General features: G+C 33.4%; 3 protein-coding genes across 3 annotated transcripts; 2 read left to right on the forward strand and 1 right to left on the reverse strand.

The window, feature by feature from the left end:
* The first annotated feature begins 1181 nt into the window (after positions 1-1181).
* LOC125188436 (fatty acid hydroperoxide lyase, chloroplastic-like) lies at positions 1182-4541 on the forward strand. Its single transcript, XM_048085285.1, has 2 exons — positions 1182-1660; positions 3375-4541. Exons 1-2 carry the CDS (start codon positions 1262-1264, stop codon positions 4422-4424), a joined length of 1449 nt encoding a protein of 482 aa, XP_047941242.1. The 5' UTR covers positions 1182-1261; the 3' UTR covers positions 4425-4541.
* Positions 4542-4620: 79 nt separating this feature from the next.
* On the reverse strand, positions 4621-7552 carry LOC125188437. Its single transcript, XM_048085286.1, has 3 exons — positions 7254-7552; positions 5871-5894; positions 4621-5198 (listed from the first exon to the last, which is right to left on the reverse strand). The coding sequence occupies exons 1-3, from the start codon at positions 7432-7434 to the stop codon at positions 4879-4881; spliced, it is 525 nt and encodes a 174-aa protein (XP_047941243.1). The 5' UTR covers positions 7435-7552; the 3' UTR covers positions 4621-4878.
* Positions 7553-9866: 2314 nt separating this feature from the next.
* Positions 9867-11433, forward strand: LOC125186340 (probable protein S-acyltransferase 1). The gene is made up of 5 exons (XM_048082690.1): positions 9867-10134; positions 10243-10413; positions 10523-10750; positions 10928-11161; positions 11258-11433. The coding sequence occupies exons 1-5, from the start codon at positions 9868-9870 to the stop codon at positions 11408-11410; spliced, it is 1053 nt and encodes a 350-aa protein (XP_047938647.1). The 5' UTR covers position 9867; the 3' UTR covers positions 11411-11433.
* Positions 11434-18432: the final 6999 nt, after the last annotated feature.

Here is an 18432-nt window from a genome sequence, read left to right on the forward strand (position 1 = left end):
ATAATTACTACTTGTACTCCTACTACATAAGAAATAAAAAAAAAAAACTTGTAACGTCATATTGACCGACAATTGTTTTAAAAGTATAAGTAGTGAGTATAAATGTACCCATAAATAATTTAATTTTGTTGACTTTTCGAAATGGCTTATAGAAATTAATATTATGGACGAAGTAAAATGCATAAGCCTATATTTAATTTTAATGCATACGTCAAATATTGACAAGATACATACTGTAGCTCAAGTACCCAAACCTGCAAAATGTGACAACCAAGCATCATTATTCAATACTATACAAATATTTATCATGTTTCCCTATATCTGTCCTCACTCACCCACAATTATTGGCCTGTCGTCAAATTAACTTATTTTCATGACAATTTTTGGGATTTTTTTTTTTTTCTAGATGCAACTCTCTAATCATGATGATATTACAAGCATTTAACAATTTGTGGACTTCAAATAGTATTAATTATTATTTTAATATTGAACTATATCATCCAATTTTTGTATTATTAAGTTCAACCAAAATTAGATATCCAATTAGTCAACTTGGATAGAGTTAGCAATATCACGAGATTCGGGAAATAAACTGATCTGTCTAAGAAAGCAACTGCTGAACTATGATTGCAAATTATATAATTTGTTGTTTTCAAATGTTTATTTACTTAAGCATGATTACGCATATTATATTATTTTAGTATTGTCTTACTAATGTTAATCTGCCCAAACAAGCAACTAGACTAATATATTAGGTTTATTATTGGAGTAATAGCATATCTTCTTAGTTTACGAAACTAACTAATATGGTCACTAATTCGTTCATTTTGGCCATTTTTATCATTGGTAAGAAAAAAGCAAATTTTATTTGCGAAGTACAATAATAATTGAGACATAACCAAAAAAGGAAAAATAAAAGATATGTCACGTGAACCAAGCTTATAGACAGTATATTTTCTACATTAGAATAATTTCGATCAACATCAAAAGATATTTCATTAATTTTATTTTATTATTTATCTCAATATTTTATTTACTCATCATATAGTAAAAACATAAATGGAGTATATTAATATTAAATAATGTGTTTTAAACAAAAATAGAAAGTAAAAATCGAGTACATCGTCCTCAATAATGCAGCTTAAACACTTATAAAGCATAACCAAAATTGAAATTCAATTTCACTCCAAAATCAAATTCCGCATTCTGAAAACCCTCAATTTTCCCCCAAATTCGGCCGATCTCTCTCTCTCGCGCAGAAATGCTGAATGCATCGCTCTCAGTGGCGCCGCTGTCGCCGTCAGCCGCGTCTCAGCGGGCGGTGATCCCCGGCAGCTACGGGTGGCCGGTGATCGGGCCGCTGGCGGACCGGCTGCAGTATTTCTGGCTGCAAGGACCGCAGAATTTCTTCGCGAAGAGGATCGAGAAGTACGAGAGCACGGTGTTCCGCACGAACGTGCCGCCGGCGTTCCCGTTCTTCGGCGGCGTGAATCCGAACGTGGTGGCGCTGCTCGACGTGAGGTCGTTCAGCCACCTCTTCGACGCGGATCTCGTCGACAAATCGAACGTCCTCGTCGGCGATTTCATGCCGAGCGTCAATTACACCGGCGGAATCAGGGTTTGCGCTTATCTGGATACCGCAGAAACCAAGCATGGGCAAGTAAGTACGTTCATCTCTCACCATTGAAATTGTTTAATTTAAAAACAAATATAAAAATTTATTTTGATGAAAGAAGTGAGAATCTTAGATTTTTGCACATCTGTTACCTGTTTGATTAAATACATTGAAGTGCGATCCAATTATTTATATGGAGATAAAAGAGATTGTAGTAATTTAAGTGTTAAATTATTTAATTATCAAAAAAGTTATAAAGTTTAGTTAAATCATACTAGAAAAAATCATGAAATTTGAATTTGTTTGTAATTATTTATCAGCGAATAACCAGATTAATCAGCATCATGTAGCAAAAAGTATAGTGCTAATTGAATTATACTCCTACTTAGTTTGTTATTTTAAATTATGTATACGTATCAAATTAAAATAACAATTATATTGAAGAGATCAGATTTGAAACATGCATTTAATATTTAAATAGTTTGACTTGTTTAATTTAACCAGAGTGGGTAATGTGGTCCAGAATATGTTGATCTAAACCCTAGGAGTCTTTTCACTGAAAAAGACGAACACCACTTAATTATGATTAATAAAAATACAACTATTCATGTTTCCTTTATTTATAACACATATCATTTCATATCTGTTGTACATCCTTTATTTTTTGGAATTCATTACCGACCGATAATTCAATAATTTAACATGGAAATTTAAATATTTCTCTGATTACTTTATTTATGTAATATGTACAAAATACTATTAAACTTGTTTTACCTTGCGAATTTATATCCAGATTAAATTCTTAGTAGTAGTAATAGATAGCATGTTCGATAATTTTGTTGATAATTTGAGTATTTTATGAGTTAAGGTCATCTCCAATCATTTACACCAAATTAAAACCCATTTTTCAGTATATGTGACACCAAAAAACAATTTTACTCAAATCATTTACACCAAATTTAAGATTTACATAAATTTTGAGATTTTTTCTCACAGAAATTTTACAGTAACACCAAATATGATGTTGTTAAAAAAAACACCAAAAATGAGTTTCAGTTTGGTGTATGATTTAAGAAGATTTCTACACCGAAATTCATTTTTGGTGTATGGTTGAAGATGGTCTAAGACTTTACATAATTTGTATTAATCATTTCCACTTAATGGATGCAAATCATACGACTGATTTGTACATGTGCATCTAGCTCATTGTGGTCCATACTTAATAGTTTACTATTTTTGCTGTAATCTGAATTATCTTATCTTGTTATCTTACCCAATACCCATGCTGTCATAACCACGAAATTTATTTCGGATTTACTACTATTTCTTAGGTAAGGAAGCATGAATTATTAGTTTGTTGCATTACTTGTAAATTTAAACAATTGATATCACAATTAATAAAACTCGATCGTAGTTCTGAACTAGCATATTCCTTTTCAAGAATGTGATTATATGAAATCTCTAAATATTGTACAAACTCAAAATTATGATATAGACCATTGAAAAATGTCAACCGATCACAAAAAACCATCAACAGAAAACTGTCAACAGAATTTCAACGGTAGTCAATGATTGATGCTGTGTTGATATTGTGTCTGTATTGATATTAAAATCTTGAAATTTTACACTGTGGTATTGTATTAAAACGTTGTTGAGGAGTTTTGAGTATGTATAATATATAAATTTACATTTTATCACTATCCTTCCTTTTCATTTTCCTCGTCTTAGTACCATTAACGAATGATTAAATTAATTGCAGATCAAAGATTTTGCCAAAGACATCTTAAGACGAAGCTCGAGCACATGGGTTTCGTCCATGACCACCTCCCTCGACGCGATGTGGGATTCCCTTGAATCCCAGCTCGCCGCCGCCGGAGACGGAGGCTCCGCCAGCTACATCTTCCCTCTCCAAGAATTCCTATTCTCCTTCCTCAGCCTCACCCTCCTCGGCGCCGACACGTCCGCCTTCCCGGAGATCAAGAAATCCGGCCACATAATGGTCGACAAATGGCTCGCCGTGCAACTCCTCCCCACGATAAGCATCAACGTCGTGCAACCCCTCGAGGAGATCTTCCTCCACTCGTTCTCCTACCCTTTCTGGCTCGTCAAATCCGACTACCAAAAGCTCGCGAGTTTCGTCGAGAACGGGGCTGGGGAAACGCTGGCGAGGGCGCAGACCGAGTTCAAGCTCACCAAGGAGGAAGCCATCCACAACCTCGTCTTCATGCTCGGGTTCAACGCGTTCGGAGGGTTCTCCCTCTTCTTCCTCTCGCTCCTCAGCAGCCTCAGCGAGCAGAAGCCGAGCGTGCAGGCGGAGCTGAGGAAGGAGGTGCGGGAGAAGCTCTCGAACGACGTCCTTAGCTTCGAGACGGTGAAGGAGATGGACCTGGTGAATTCGTTCGTGTACGAGACACTGCGTTTGAATCCACCTGTCCCACAGCAGTTCGGCCGAGCTCGAAAGAACTTCGACCTCAGCTCGCACACCACGGTGTACGAGATCAAGAAGGGCGAGCTGCTGTGTGGCTTCCAGCCATTAGTGATGAGGGATCCTAAAATATTTGAGAATCCAGAGGAATTTGTGTACAACAGATTCTCAAAGAAAAGAGGCGGAGACGAGTTACTTGAATACCTGTTCTGGTCGAACGGGCCGCAGATGGGAACTCCGGGCCCATCGGCCTCCAACAAGCAGTGCGCGGCCAAGGACGCCGTGCCTCAAACTGCTGCTGTGTTTCTTGCTTACCTGTTTCAGAGATATGATGAGATCTCCATTTCTTCTGGTTCTGTCACTGCTCTCAAAAAGGCAAAGTGACAGCGGCTACGCTGTATACGATGATGTATCGTCACACAGTACGACGTCTATATACGTCGACTTCTGTCAATGTATGAAAGAGACATGGCAAAATAATATGTTTACCTGTTCAAATCATGAATATAACACAAAAATTGAACTTCTAAACCTTAAAATAACACAATGATTAATATTCTCAATAACAGTACACAATAACTAAGCTCTGAAACATTTCTTGGATTTCTAAGATCAATCAATAATAGTAACAACAATAATGGTGACAATGTTACCTCTACATGAAGAAGATATTATATTTTTCAGACTTGAAAGAGCTGATGCTTGCTTTCAGCAAAAAACACCAGGTATACGGAGCTTGTGATGCCCTTCAAGCAGAGCATCATGCTCGTTTAACCGACTGGATGAAACTATATATGACAATTTTGGGTATTTCTTATAGACTGCGTGTGATAATAAGCTAGGACTGAGCCCTGCCGTTTCCTTCCTTCCAACCTTTTTGGCGTGCCCTTTGCTCCCACATTGCTGTCACCCGTTTCTGCGCTAATAAAGCTGCTTCAGCCTTTTCCCTTGCCTCCTCGCACGTCTCCATTCCAGAGTTGCACTTGTCGGCCTCTTTCTGGTACTGGGACGTCATCTTCTTCGCTTCAAGCAGTGCCATGTCAGCACGCTGCTGATTCTCCAGAGCTTCTGTTTCTCGCAGCTTTAACTCCTCCGATAGTAGCTCTGCAAAATTCTTCTGTGTGTCCTCACTCACATCTGGATCGTGCTTCGCGCAATCTGCGAGACGTGAAGGGAAAGTAAAGGCAGCATAGTTTGAGAGCATCAATCATACGTGCTCGAAAACTATTTAAATTACACAGAAGGAATATAAAAGATGGACACTTAAGATAGTTAGCAGTTCAAATCTAAATTAGGTTGCTATCAGTTTTCCATTAATAATGTGACATCAATAAATGCAAAAATATTCTTCCAAGTACAAAAGAATGGTCAATGTAAAACAGAAATTAATGATCTCAAAAACTGAATACTAATTAATAGGAAGTCGGGTACCACCTCAAAGTGTAGAACATAAATCAATGAGTACCGGCATCATAATTCCAAATGTAATTAATGTGATGTAAAGATGATCTATAGACATACTCTATAGAGACAGTAAAAACAAGTAGGTAGCTGCTGAAAATACGCGTTATTTAATGTTTTCAGCTGCTTCCACATAAAAATTCAGGTCCAAAAATAGCACTATGTGAATACACTGAGCTAAGGGTAAAAGGTTGAAAACACAAGAGAAAGTTGTGTAAGGACGGATCGAGAAAGATGAGGATATTATTCTGTGACGTTCATATCTTGATTCTTTATGAATCCAACCAATGAGAACATCAAGATACCGGAACCAAAGGAACAGTAAACATGTTATTGTAAGGCAATTAAAACAAAGAATACAGTGGTTACCTGCAAAGGAAGCATTATGAAGTCCTGCAAGAGCCAAAGTAATGAGCAAATGTTATTTTTGAGCAGAAAAAACACAAAATCCAAACAAGCATATTATAACAACAGATTCAAGTAAAGAAAGTGACACAAATCACTATGTATGCCATATTACAAAATGACATAGCACACATACGAGCCTTGCAAGTTGCAACATACTCAAGTACGAATAAAAATATCAGCAACTTATCATTTTACTAAGAGCCGCACTGCTCTATTATCAGCATTTCTAACACCTGTTGTATTTTTCAGTGTTCTGATGTGCCGACTGGTGTTCAATCAAGAACGCAGTCATCTCCTAAACGTACAGTCCTCACTACCCATTATAGACGTGGATCAGCATGATTAAGCCACTAAATAATCCAACAGAAACTGCAGCCCAAGATTCTTACACGACAATGGTCTATCAGCACGACAATAGGCCTAGATTCATACATCCTATCAATTACATATTCAGGTGACAGCAGCAATAGTCTTTCAAGGATCCAATCATCCAACATATGCTCCAAGCTCATATCGTAGACAACAGAGGCCGGCTCAACACCAAATGAACATCAAGTCATCAAATCAGACAATGATTTTAGTTACAACACCCACAAAATGGCTAAATCCCAGATCACTTCAGTGGCTATCATCTTACTGAGAGCTACATTGCTCTAATATAAATATTTATGACACCTATCGTATCTAATCTTCTCGAGTGTCTGACTGGAATTCAATTAAGAACTCAGCCATCTCCTAAATGTACAATCCTCCCATACTACACTACCCATTATAACCCTGAATCAGCACCATAGTATCTAAGCGATTAAGCCACGAAACGATGGTCTATCAGTACGACAACAGCCCTAGATTTCAACATCCTGTCAACTACATAGTCAGGTGACAGAAGCCACAGTCTTTTAAGGATCCGATCATCCAACCGAACCTTCCAGCTCACATCGTAGCAAACAGAAGCCGTCTCCACTCCACACACATGAACATCAAGTTATCAAAATCACACGATGATCTCAATTACAACTCCCACAAAATGGCTCAATCCCAGATCAAGATTTTCCCCACTAATGGGCAAAATCCAACACTCCATAGCTGAAACAAGCTATCTAACAGAGCCAAGTCCTCATCTTTATCAAACTCACACCAACACACAATCACCTAAACCCTAAAAATCCAACCAATTTCAACAAACCTAAACCAAAAAAGCTCGAGCAGCAATCAAACAATCACACATCAATCCACCCAAATTCGAGCTCCAATCCTAAGAAATCAGACCCTACATAACTCCAATTCACAATTTCCACTTCAAACACAGAGATCGCGATAGATCTAGCACAAAAATCAACATACCTTGAGGAATTGAGAGAAGGGGCAAAGCATCACAATCGCAGTTACAAGAAGGGCAAGTAGCTGAAGCAGACGCCAATCCCTCCATCAAGTGCCAATACAGAGGCGGCCCCACTATATATGCTGCCAAGCAAATCGCCATTAACCCGATAACTGCCTTCACAACCCCAGTTCTCACCGCCATTTTTTCTCCTTTTCCTCCTCCTCCTCCTCCTCCTCGCTGTATATCTATCTCTCTAGATGTGATTCAGCAAAGCTACATGCGCGTCGAAATCAATCCAACTCCACTACGTGATGAGAGAGTGTGAACTGTTGAATCAGTGTGTTCAAATTCATCATTAATCGAATCCAATTCGGTGGGCACTGTTTATTACAGATCACTCCATCTAATTCCTTTAAATTAAGAAATTAGCCAAAAAGTTATTAAAATTGTAATTTGGCACATAGAGAGTATTTTGGACTTTGGAGTAGGGGTGGCAAAATGGGTAGCGGGTAATGGGTTATTCCCATTTCGACCCGATACCCGCCAGGTATTGGGTACCCGCTACCCGACGATAATGGGAAACGGAGCGGGATCGGGTAGTGTGTTTTAGAGTTTTGCGGGTACGGGTATACCTGCTACCCGTGCGGGTATACTCGTTAATCCCGATAATACCCGATATTATTAGTATTAGCTATATACAATCTTTTAATACTTTATAAAATCTAAAAGTTCTATCGTTTTTTTAGAAATATTTTTATATTCCAACGCATATAAATTTTGAAAACTCACCAGAACTAAGCTATAGAGTGTCCCCTCACTTTTATTCTTAATCTATTCAAAGGTTACAATCAAAATTGATACAATAAATTTTGGTTTGCATTTAATTTTGAATTTGAAATTTGGAAATGTGCAAATTATGTATTAAAATATACAAATACGATGTGCATACATATTCTGATCATATTTTGATAATAGTGCGCCAACAATCTAAATATTCATTACTATTAAAAAAATTCAAAGCATAAATATTAATTGGCTTCATGAACTCAACCTTTGGTTTGAAGAACTTTTTGCACAATTGAAGGGTCATACTCAGCATCCGGGCTTCGGATCGGGTACGGGTACTCGCAATGTTGGATACGGGATACCCGACACGGGTATCGGGTAATTCCTATATGTTGTGGGGCGGGTATTGGAGTAACAAATTAGGCTAAAATCGGGTATGGGTACCCGTGGTAACCCATTTCGCCATCCCTATTTTGGAGTTGAGTCAATTGCTTGCCACTTGGCTAATTGGCTTAATGAAAAGGAGTATACTTAATGTTCAGGATTGCATTTATGAAAATAATATTTTTAATAAAATACAAATCTAAATTAGCAATAAAGTAGTTTGGTTTAATTAGAATATGATAAGAATTAACAACTTTGGAAAATATATGGTTTAATCATAGTAGTAGTATTGTGTAATGGATTGGACCACTTAGGAAAAAGCCACTAAATAAAAATGGGCTTGCCCTAGATCCTATAGACCTAATTACGATTCAATCAATTGGACCAAATAAAAAAGGCACCAAATAAATTTGGACAGCACTAAATCCTGTAGATCTAATTAAGATTCAATCAAACCACATGATTGGATCATAGCTAGTTTAAAATCGTAGGTACCAAATAAAAAAAATGTATACTCCCTCTTCCCCAAATAAACATAATGTGCATCACGTGTTTTAGTAAAAGTGATTGAGCCTTTTTTTTTTATAATCAGGCTTAGATTTCTACGCTTTACTATGATTGGATCAGTGTGATAGATCCTCTTTAAACTCTCAACATTTTTTTTTCAGCTTGTTGAATCTTCAATGGTGAAATTGGATAAGAATGTGTCGTGAAGACAATGTCTTATTAATATTTGCGCACTCTTATGGACTGGCTTTGTTCGAATCAGTGTGAAGGTTCATTCGATGCTTCTTAGGCCATCTTCAACCATACACTAAAAATGAGTTTTGGTGTAGAAATCTTCTCCAACCATACGCCAAACTCAAACCCATTTTTAGTGTTTTTTTTAAAACAACACCATATTTGGTGTTACTGCAAAAATTTTGTGAGACAAAATCCAAAAAATGGTGTAAATCTTAAATTTGGTGTAAATGGTTGGAGTAAATTTATTTTTTGGTGTGACATATACTCAAAAATGGGTTTGAGTTTGGTGTAAATGATTGGAGATGGTCTTAGACGTATCATCTATAATCTGTTAAAAATAAACTCAAATAAAATTAGAATATGATCAAATGCAAACTTTATATATTGTACAAACTCCAAACTATGACCTGGACAGTTAGAAAATGTCTAACAGATGACAAAATAATAGCAACAAAAAATGTCAATACAATGTCAATGGTTGATTGAGTTGAAATTGTGTTGACATTTTTTGTTGATGTTATTTTATCATCTGTTGACATTTTTAACGGTTTTGTATAATATTTATAGTTTGCACCACCCAATAAAATTAAATCAAATGATCCTTATTAATTCATAACATTTCAAATCCATAACTGAAAGTCAGTTGAAAAACTTCCATCAATTTCATGGCGCCTTCATCTGCATTTTGAACTCTCAACACCAAAACATCAACAAAAAAAAATGGCCTCAACCGCTAAAAAGGAACCAAACGACACCGTTTCAAACACATTGCCGGAGACAGCACACTTTGATGATCAGCCGGAGATAACCTTATTCGAATCCCCCGCCAAAGCAGAAGCATCGGTCGAAATCGCAGAAACGAAACCAAATCTCATCGGTTTACGACAAAAACTAGCTTCTGCAAAAAGGATTCTCAGCCGTCGGTTGCCCAAGTCCTTCCACGGCGATCGGACCACAAGATTGTACCATGTTTGGCCCGGAAACAACGTACAACTCAATAATGCACACTGAATATCCCTAATTTTTTTTATAAAAAAATGTCATATTTTTAGTTTTAAAGATTAAATTGTGTTTGTTAACTTATGCTCAATGCAGGTGTTTTTCTGTGGCGGCCGCCTCGTCTGTGGCCCGGATCCGAGAGGACTGGTGCTTACGACAATGGCGATTGCTATGTCGAGTTGGAGTTTCGCTGCTTATGCTGCAAACGACGTCGTTTCATTCGCCTATTCTCCTAAGATTATAGGCTCTTTAATCTTGACCTTTATTGTAAGTATAATTTTTTTGCACTTTTTTATAAAATAAATTATGTGAGGTCAAATTAATTCGACATATTCATAAAATCGAATTGCTTTTTCTAAAGAAAGTGTTTGTGTAGGCTATTGTCAATTTGGGAATGGTTAGTGCGACCGATCCGGGGATTCTTTCCCGGAGCGATCAGACGCTAGTCGAAAGCGCGACCAAATTAGGAGATGAAGCGAGAGTTAAGTATTGTGGGATTTGCAATATATATGGACCACCACGAAGTCGGCATTGTGATGTTTGTGACAATTGTGTTGAGAAATTTGATCACCATTGCCCTTGGATAGGCCAATGTATTGGTTTGGTAAGTAAATCAATTAAAATCATTTTATTCTAATCTTGATATTTTATTTTCTTGAAATTATATACAGATTACATTATATTAGACTTGAATTGATCTAACAACACCTATGTGGACTATATAATTTCTTCGAAATTTGAGTAAGATATACTGATTGATGGCTTTAATTTGATTTTGTAGAGAAACTACAGACTCTACGTCATCTTTCTCTTCGTCGCATTAGCTCTCTTTGCATACATATTTGCATTCTCCTTCCAAACCATCCGACACAGAATGTCTCAAAACAACGTCGTTTTGATCGACTTATTGAGAAATTGCCCCGAGACTTTGGCGTTGGCGTCATTCACGTTTGCCGCTACTTTGTTACTTGGTCTCCTTACCAGCTACAATTTGTACCTTGTTGCATCAAATCAAGTAACTAATAGTACTAACAACTCATTAAAATCAAGTTTTAATTTTTGAAATTCTTATAAATCACATGTTTTTAATTTCTAATTTTTTTTTATACAGACAGCGTATGAGAATTTTCATCAGTATTATGCGTCGTCCCAAAATCCATATGATAAAGGATTTCTGAGTAATTTTATGGAAGTATTGTTTTGGTCAATGCCACCTCCTAAGGTTGACTTCCGAGGAGAGGTAAATATTTATGATCAAGTTTGATGATAGAATTAATATATATGGAGTATGTTTATAATAAAATTGAAAATTTGCTTCCTATATGTAATTTTTTTGTGTCGATGAATTTGAATTATTTAGCATTTTATTATATATTATTATTCGATTTAGCTAACTCTCTGGTAGTAGTTGTTATCTTGTCCCCATAGCATTCAATTTTATGGGAAAACTAAATAAACCATAGTATTTATTATGGGCCATAATGTGATGCGCATTGAGCCACAATGTGACTTCCCATAATTTTCAATATAAAGGAAATTCGATTCATTTGTTAATAATTTACTAAAATATTTAATTTCTCAAAAAAGTTACTAGGTATTTTTCCTAATTATTATATATGTCACTGAAGTCAAATATATCTCTATAAAATAATTAAAAATGGGTAAAATGCAAAGAGATTTTAGCACTAAATAAATTGTTAATTTTTATTTTTTTATTTACTCATTTCAATTCGTAGCATTGAAATTGATTTTATTTATCCCAAATATAGTTTCCATGATATTGTAATGTCCATGAAAGTTCCCACCAGTTAAGTTGTACTTTTATGTTATCTTTCTCGACATTTTTTAAGTTATCTCCTTCATTGGGGAAGTAACCGAGTAAATTGAATATGTACTTATTTTATGATCGAGTGTTTTTATTCGAAATGAGGAATTACTCCCTGAATAATAAATTAAATTAAAAAAAAAATCACTCAAGTCTTAATAAAAGAGCTGACTTTTAGAATAGTTTTGATTTAACCACTAGTATTATTTTTCTATGAACAATTACATGATTGGCTGACTAAAACAAGTATACCAAAAATGAAATTATGTTTTAAATAATTTTTATTTGGTTGTATGTGTCACCATCTTTGCTGCTGCATCACATGATCTTAGGTCAATGGTCCACAAAAATTGGTGATCTAAACTACCATACTTTAATCACATGATTCTTGATAATTTGATCAATAGTTGTTGATACCACCGACATGAATTCATGGTATAGATCTAAGTTTGTGATCCATTATATAGCACTAGTAAATAAAGGACCCTATATGCCCAATCTCTTGTGGTACTAAATCATTTTGATGTTATGTACACTGTTACATATATTGATTTTGTTTTTTCTATTTTATGTTAGGTATGGATAATAAATATTGCATCAAGATTTTCTTTTTTAAGAGATCATTTTTAAGGTATTGACAAAATTAATTTCTTTTAAACATTACCAATTAATAAAAAATTAAGTAGAGGTACAAGATGTGAGAATATCAATTAATGTTTTGTTTAGATTTTAAATAATTAATCATTTTCAAAACGAGTGTTATATAGTATGTCTTATCAAGGCAAATAGGACTATAGGAGTAGTACTCAAGAAATAGTTTATTTTTTATACAAAATGAAATAACACTATAGTACTCCTACAAGAGTAGTGTAAAACATAATAATAAAAAATAACAAAACTCTGTCTAAAAAACAGTTGATGAATAAACAATTCAGAATAATTAAACAATCATAAACAAGTTTTAAGACCGGCTTGATTAAATTTAGATATATGCAGGAACAAATTAATTGGTCCCAAAATTGTACCAACAAAACAGAAATATCTTTTTTTTATCTAATTTACACTTTCTACAAACCCTTGAATTGAAGGTTGGATAAAGGTGGAAAGAATCATGTGAAATTCTGGCTCAATAAAGTGTGAGCATTTGTTCAACTCCCTTTTTCTTTTCAACTAAGTTGGAAGATTGTTGAAAAAGCTTTGGTGTTCATTGTGAATAAAGGAAGGTTTTCCCAATATAAATTTCTTATGAGATGGCTATTGAATTATCATGTAATTAATTTTGTTATAAGAGGAAGGATAAGACTCATAAATCAATCTTTGTAGTTGCTATCGATTTTTAATTATATGGTACACAGTTTTGTCGGTCCAAACTCATTCACTTCTATCTATCATTCATTGCTAATGACCTTTATATCGCCTTTATTTTTTTATGTTAGACGAAAACTTTCTTTTTTGTGCCGACTTCACGAATTTTGTTTTCTATATCTAGATATATCTACACATGCACCATATATCTCGAATAACATATAAAACAAGATTATTGCGAATATGTGACTTATATTCCAAATTAATATTGGTGTTGTTGATCTATCAATTTGATTGTAATTTATGCATTTACGGTAATGATGAAGGTGGTAGCTAGTGTTTCCTTTTCAGCAATTTCAATGATAATAATTACAATAACACGATGTATTACATTTCTCTTAGAAAAATAAATTAAATTCACTCTTATGTGTAGTTCATATTAACCTTTCTTACCTTGTGTTTTGGATCATCAAATTTACTAATTATGGTATAGAATGGAAGAAGGGACTTCATTCACTATATAAAAATAAACAAAGATTTATTCTTCTATTGTGTAGAAAATTTATGATTTTGATGTAATTTATCAATTTGACAACGAAATGAAACAAATCAGAACATAATTAGTAATAAAGTTAACATATAAATAAAAATATATAAATAAAAATAAAAGTTCTATCTAGTTACTCCGCAAAATCAATGGTATTTGATCATAAATTCTACTATATGAGTAGTATATATATTAATTTCATATTATGACAAATTAAATAATGTACATTGTCTTACATTTTTGCTAACTATATTTGCCAGCAAAATCGATGCATGTCCATGTGCGGAAGTCTTTTTTCTAAGTTATCTATATTCAGGTACAATTATTGTCTTATTACGATTATATACATTTCAAAATTAGAGATGTACAGTACTGTACAGATACGTACATAAATTGATATTAATATAAATTAATTTTGAATTATGCAAGGAAATAAATATAATATATTTTAAAAAAAACTAATCCAACAAATGAGTTTATTCTAAAATAACTCTGACACAATCCAAACAGACCAATAATTCAGCTATGAGAAAAAGGTTAATTAATTATATTATACTACTCCATATAATTAGCTGCATATCCTATGTAATTTCAAAATTACAGATAAATATATAATCTTAATTATATTATGGTCTGGATTTAACAGAGATGACTACCTGTTAAACTTGTGCATGTTTGTCGCTTTATACTAATGTTTTTGCATGTCTCAACCTGGATATATTTCTCTACATATAATATTAATTCTGACATTAATAGTACTATAACCATTAATTGTTGTTTGTGTATTTATGATTTACTATAGAAACACTACTCATGTTGGAATATATAAGATATATATGTTGGAGGGGTAACTTATTTTGGAGGAAATATTTAAGAGGAGAATGGATGAAATATATGGAAAAATAGTTTAGAAGAGGTCGGTGATATGGGAAAACAAATAAGCTCTTTATTTCTCAAACTTTCTAAGTTGTACAAAATCTTACAACTCACTCCTATTTATAAGCACTCTAACTCATTCTACAATACTCTACTTAGTACTTTTATATTCTAAATATCTCGATTTTTTTTCTATAAAAAACTAAATATTTTTAGATAATATCTATATTCTAGAATCCGGTAGTGGCCATGGATTTGCTATTTTCATAAATTAGTGAAAGTGACAATCATTTTATTTGTTGACTTGAATAATTGAGCGATTGCTTGAAAGTATACTACTTCATCACAATATGATTTACTTCAATTGAGTTATTACTTCAGTCCATTACCTTATGAAATGGGGTTATAACTTCATCAACACCGACATACATCATAATAAAAAATAAATACTTCATTTTGAAAACACTTCACACAGTGTATTCACTTTAAATTTTGTAAAAAGGTTAAACAAATTCAAAGTGGAATGAAATAATTAACTATTGGAATGAAGTAATAAATCTACTTGATGAAGTAATAAACTATAAATATAATTTTAAAAAAATGACCCTCGGTTGAAGTAATTTGGCTACCTAATGAATACGAAAATTTTCACGACATCAGCTCATTTCATCCATTAAAAACTAGATCTAAGAGCCCTAGTTTAATATCTAGTTCGGTCTTTAAGACTGAATTTGTGAATAATGAGACTCAGTAAATAAAATTACAATCCATATTATATACATATTTTTGTAACTAATTTATGTCATATTCAAGTATTATTTATTGATATTCCGCAGGTAGGAGCATTTATTTTGCAGTGTGGTCGACATCGGATAAAATAGTACTAGTAGGTGGCGTTCGGTTGCCATGACTAAGTATCATGAGACTATCCATCTAAGATTAAATTGTGGGATTATTTTAGTTGGAAGGAGAGGCTATGACTAATTATCATGAGACTATCCATCTAAGATTAAGTTGTAGGGTTTAATCTTATGAACCAAACATGATACATCTTTAATCATGAGATTTAATCTTGGCAACCGAACACCCCGTACTATATTATTTTATAAGTTAGTAATTTAGATATTTTTCCTCTCTAAATATATTAGTAGCGACTCATTTTTTGCTTGAACACTTTTTAGTTTCATATTGCATAAATCCCCATGTTTATTACTAGTAATTTTGTAGTTCGAGTGGGTTTTCAAATTAATCACAATTATGTTCATTTATTGGTAGTATAAATACTGAATGGAACTGTGGGACACTTGATGCAAAATTAATCACCTATAATATTAGACTTTATGGACTACTTAGAAAATTAGGCTTGTAAGTAATTAGGCAATTCATTGAATAATTTGCATTCGAAAGTCTACCCATTTAAAACTACCACAATTATCGGAAGATTATTATTGGTCCACTCTTTGACTCTAAAATATAGTATTCAATTTTTAATCTCCATCACTAATTACTACTACTATACAATACTAGTAGTACTACTAATTCAAATTAGAAGGAAAATTGAAATGACAAATATGACCCTAAGAAGAATAATGGCACGTGTGAGGAGAATGGACCTACGTGCAGACAACTGCAGTTTCCCACGTGCCGGGGAATGGAAACTATTGTTATTGCTAATTAAATAATGCTGAAAAATTATTGGAAGAAAAGAAATAAAATAAATTTTGCTAAAAACCATCTACATAGGAATTGGATTCTATCACGTGCGAACACCCAACTTGGGGCCCACTTCATGGAGCAGGCACGTGCTGATATCAGGACACTCGACCCCAGTTTGCCATTTGCTAGAAAAAAGAATTTTTTTAATTTTCATGGATTATTCACTAATTTTCTTTTCATGATATTCACATGTACCATGTTACGATGGTGGAAATAATTTGCAGTTTGAAGGGCACAAGTGACAAGTAGAAGAGTTTTTTTTTTATTTTTTTATTAAGTGATAAGACAATAATTTTATCATATAAGTTTTTTTAAAAATTTCTTCTTCTTTAAAAAAATGAGAAAAGATAAATGTACATAAATTGTACATGTACATAGTATTAGATTGATGAAGTAGCCATGACATTTTCTATCGACTCTGAATGATTAATAGACCAAGTTTATCCGAGATTATGGTCTCTCTCTTCTCCATAATTATTTAGTAAAAAAAAAGGTATTTAAACATTTTATTTAATATTTATCTATTTTTAAAATATTATAGAAAATTAGTAAATTATACTATCAATTTCTATAATTTTTCATCCTATGGAGATCAATTTGTTATAATTTTATACACAAAGTACGTTTTTTCTTGCATAGTGGAGTATACTAATTCTTCTTCTTTGCTATACAATTTTTTAGTATTTATTTTTGACTTTGACATGTTGATCGTAATTTGTTCTACTATTGGATTTGGGAAAAATCATAATTTCGAAACAATTCGAGATCGTGCATGGTTGAATATTAAAGTGGAATAGATTTATGTCGTTCGAAATATGAAAATATTGGTATTTACTATATGTGCATAGTTGTTAATATTTGTTTTAGTTTATTTCATTAATTTTCTAGATGTCATAATGTTATGACTTATGGGTAGCTCAATTTGTGTCTGTTTTTTTGCCAAAATAGCTATTGCCGAACGTGTTAATCAAATTTTAACTTTATGTTGTCTCATTAATAGTTAATTTTAATGTCAAGATAGGTAAACGAACAAAAGTTTCACATTCAACATCATATAAGAGCACTATTATCCGTCTTATTGGCTATAATATATAGAAGGATTGGTATTTTATGGACACATAAAAAATGACAAAAATTATTATATATTAGCATAAGAAGCATAATACTCTCTTTATCCCATTATTTATGACCATTTACCAATCTCTATCTTTTTTCTATTGACAAATTTGACCATTTGATCCTTAAGTTGATGCTACTGAAGAACAAATCACTGAAGGTTGGAGAATTAAGGACTGGAATTGTGTTGCCAGGTCAGCTTGAAAATTTTTTATTTCCAACGAAGTTGCTGTGTAAGAAATTCATCCGAAAATATAATTTCTGAAAATCAAAGGACTAGTTTGTAATTTTGGAAACCTTTTGAAAATTAGTTATTTTCAGTTTCTCCCCTCAACAGATGTACTGGTTCATCTTGTTAAATCTGAACGATTCTTTTTGGTTCAATTATTCCTTCTCTGACATCAACATATAAAAGTTTTGATTTCTCTGAATTGTATCCGATCAAATATTTTGGTAGAACCACCGAAATTGATTTGATCTGAAAGTGATTTCATCACGACTTTCAGATTATCCGTTTTGTTGAATATTCTAAATCTCCCTAACAAATTGCATGAAGAAGGAAAGAATAAGGAAACTTCGCTATAAAAGAATTTGCGAGAAAAGTAAATACAAAGTAATTTTTACGATAACCTAATCACAGATATAGAGAGAGGTGTTCGAGTGTTCGACCAAACACATTCGATTTGAAGGTAACAAATTTAACTTTCACATATGACAACTAATTTAATTACTATTTTAATTAATAAAAGTAATTATACTAACATATAAAAATAAAAAAAAGAATGATCATAGTATTTACTGAAACTGTGGCGGCTGCGGTGGTGACAAGGACACTTTGGTCAATCTGGTACAGTTAGTCAGTCTTCCCTCACTTGTATTTGAAGTCCCTTCCCTGCAAAGT

The sequence above is a fragment of the Salvia hispanica genome, chromosome 5 (assembly GCF_023119035.1).
Source record: "Salvia hispanica cultivar TCC Black 2014 chromosome 5, UniMelb_Shisp_WGS_1.0, whole genome shotgun sequence".
NCBI classification, from domain to species: domain Eukaryota; kingdom Viridiplantae; phylum Streptophyta; class Magnoliopsida; order Lamiales; family Lamiaceae; genus Salvia; species Salvia hispanica.